The sequence below is a fragment of the Saccostrea cucullata genome, unplaced genomic scaffold (genome assembly GCF_032062105.1).
Source record: "Saccostrea cucullata isolate Sc308-1 unplaced genomic scaffold, CSIRO_AGI_Scuc_v1 ctg19, whole genome shotgun sequence".
Taxonomy (NCBI): domain Eukaryota; kingdom Metazoa; phylum Mollusca; class Bivalvia; order Ostreida; family Ostreidae; genus Saccostrea; species Saccostrea cuccullata.
The window spans coordinates 767,501-770,000 of record NW_026940018.1 but is presented as its reverse complement, the minus strand read 5'-3'; the positions used below and the strand labels follow the sequence as shown (position 1 = coordinate 770,000).

General features: G+C 39.8%; 2 protein-coding genes across 3 annotated transcripts in view; one reads left to right on the top strand and one right to left on the bottom strand.

Moving 5' to 3' along the window:
• The window catches only part of LOC134254520 (zinc finger homeobox protein 4-like), a 67,863-nt gene that overhangs the window by 27,132 nt on the left and 38,231 nt on the right, over positions 1–2,500 (bottom strand). For both annotated transcript variants that reach the window (XM_062737042.1, XM_062737043.1), the window contains one exon: positions 1–2,030. This exon is cut by the window's left edge and continues 987 nt beyond it. In XM_062737042.1, coding sequence (XP_062593026.1) covers positions 1–1,978 — 1,978 coding nt within the window. In that variant the 5' untranslated portion in view covers positions 1,979–2,030. The remainder of the gene's footprint in view (positions 2,031–2,500) is intronic.
• Positions 1,656–2,500, top strand: part of LOC134254522 (uncharacterized) — a 132,429-nt gene continuing 131,584 nt past the window's right edge. Inside the window, exon 1 of the mRNA XM_062737046.1 lies at positions 1,656–1,666. The gene's annotated coding sequence lies outside the window, so the exon portion shown is untranslated. The remainder of the gene's footprint in view (positions 1,667–2,500) is intronic.

Here is a 2,500-nt window from a genome sequence, read left to right as displayed (position 1 = left end):
TCCAGGTTGGTTTTGGCTTGTTCTTCTTCAAGTGGCTTAGAGGGTCTGCAGCTGCAGGTGGCTGAGGTGGTTGAGCAGGTAGCTGCTGAGGAATCTTCATCTCTGCATTCCCATTGGCCAATTCCTGAACATTATTCAAATGCTTGTCCGACTGCATGTGGATGCTCAAGTTCCCTTTGGTTGTTGTGGAGTAATTACAAACTTCACAACGGTATGGCTTGTACCCACAGGAATAACTTTCACCCCTGGCAAGCCTTGGATGAGGTTGGCTTGATATACAGTACATGCACTGCTGATCATTATCAGGATGTTTTTCTTTCATATGGATTTCCAAAGTTTCTTGATACTTGTAATGCCAGTTACATTTTGGACATTTCAGGGTCTTACAAGAGTTTCGAGAATGCATCATGGTCATGTGACCCCCCAAGGACTGAGAGGATCCAAGGACCATATCACATTTAGGACACTCCACTCCTTGCACCCTTCCCTGTGGGTGCTCATCACAGACTGTTAAAAACATCATGGAGTGGCTGGGATTTGCCACTGAAATGGTTGAAGGAGCAAAGAGCTGAGAATTGCTGGAGGTAATCTGGCTTTTAGTGAAAGATTCACTGCTTTGTTTCATTTTCTGTAGGAAACTAGACTCTTGTGAAGAATCAATCCTCCTGATACCTGAGATCTCCAATGATGACATCTCATCATCAGCTGAATTTTCATCATCATTGTAACCATTGGTAGAACTTCTGTCATTGTGCAGAAAAGAGTCAGACTCAGATTCCCTTCTCAATGAATGTCCCTGAGAATTTTCAGATGAGGATTTCCCAGAATTCAACTGTAAAAATGGCGGTGAAGAAAGTTTTGGTTTGGAATAAACAAAACTAACTGAAGTATTACTTCCTATGGAACCGTATGATGAATTCTTGATGCTACTGGGAGGAAATGCTTGTGAAGCGGATGATGATGACTGAAGTTTTGGAGAAGATGTAAGAGGTTTTGGTTCCAAAAATGACATGAGTGGTTCCTTCTCCATACCGACACACTGGATGATTGCGGATGCATTTTTCTTTGACATAATGTCCTTTTCCAGATCATTGAGAGACATTGAATGTTCTGAGGAAGCATGTGCCATGAAAGACTTTGCATATCCAAAAGAGAGTTTACATATAAAGCACATTAATATGGGTTTTGTTGGGACCAAGCTTTCATCTGAGGTAGAATTTTTCTCCACTTCAATATCACGCTCCGATTTTCCTCTTCGTACATCATACACTCTGTAACTGAACATGATCGGTGCTGGGCAAGGAGAAGATGGAATGCTGTACATATTTTTAAAGTTTTTTGACACAAAGAAAGCATTTGCTATGTGAGGAAATGCTGGGACTTGTGATGCAACATTGCTTCCTTTCTTGTCAACAATGATGTTTTCTTGATTTGGCAAGTCAATAATGGAGTCAAGGTCACTGAGGTCGGAATCTCCCCCTTCAATGATGTAAGCCGAGCCATCAGAATTATACACAATTTTCCCGTCAAAGCTCTCCCCCTCACTCAGATCTCCATCGTTGGAAGCCGGTGTGGAGTCAGAATTCCCAGGGTCCGAGGCTTTCATGGCACAAGTGTGTTCCATATAGGCCTGCATGGAAGGGAAATCCAGATTGCAGTTGTCGCAGTCCACTGGCTCATTATCATCCGAGAGGTCACCCAGCCTGTTTGACTCAGACTCAACTCGATCCTCCGAGTTTGAACTATCGTCCGACTCATCACTGTCAATAGAACTTTCGGGACCGTTGCTCTTGACTACACTAGAAGCACTATTACACAGAGATTTTTCTTTGGGTTTGTCAAGTCTGTCATGTTTATACTGACTCTCAGAGGCACTGAACTTCATAGCTCCATAGGAGTTAGGGGTGGAGGTCAGTGTAAGAGCCATGTCAGTGTTGTTATGGTTACCAGGAGGGGGTGTTAGGGACTGGAATTCCATACTGAAGACATCTCAGGCATGTCCTGATCCTACACCATGGTACCATTCACACCTAGAAAGAAAAATCAAATCATATCAAAACTGACAATGTCTACAAATTAAAGAACTAAATAAAATAAAACAAGACATAATCTTATTGTGGACATTTGTCTCTTTAGTAATATTTTTCTGAGAAATGATTGAGATGAAGTGTGAAAAATTCATGTAATGCAAGTAAATTGAAAGTAATCAGATTCTGAATTTGGAAAACCAAATGAAAATAAGATATAAATAAAATGCACTATAAATCATATACATGGTCTGTCATGTAATAAAAACAATACCTTGTTGTTAATTCAATTACCCAACAATATTTCTCCTATCTGCCAATATAAAATTAAATATTTTATGAGAGTTTCCTAACTTTGGGGTAAATTTTGCAGATATGCAAAATAAAGCACTTGAAGAAAAAAATTCATGACTGTAAAACCAATTGTTAATTGATTAAATTTTTTAGCAAATTGATTAAAGCACATCGATAAT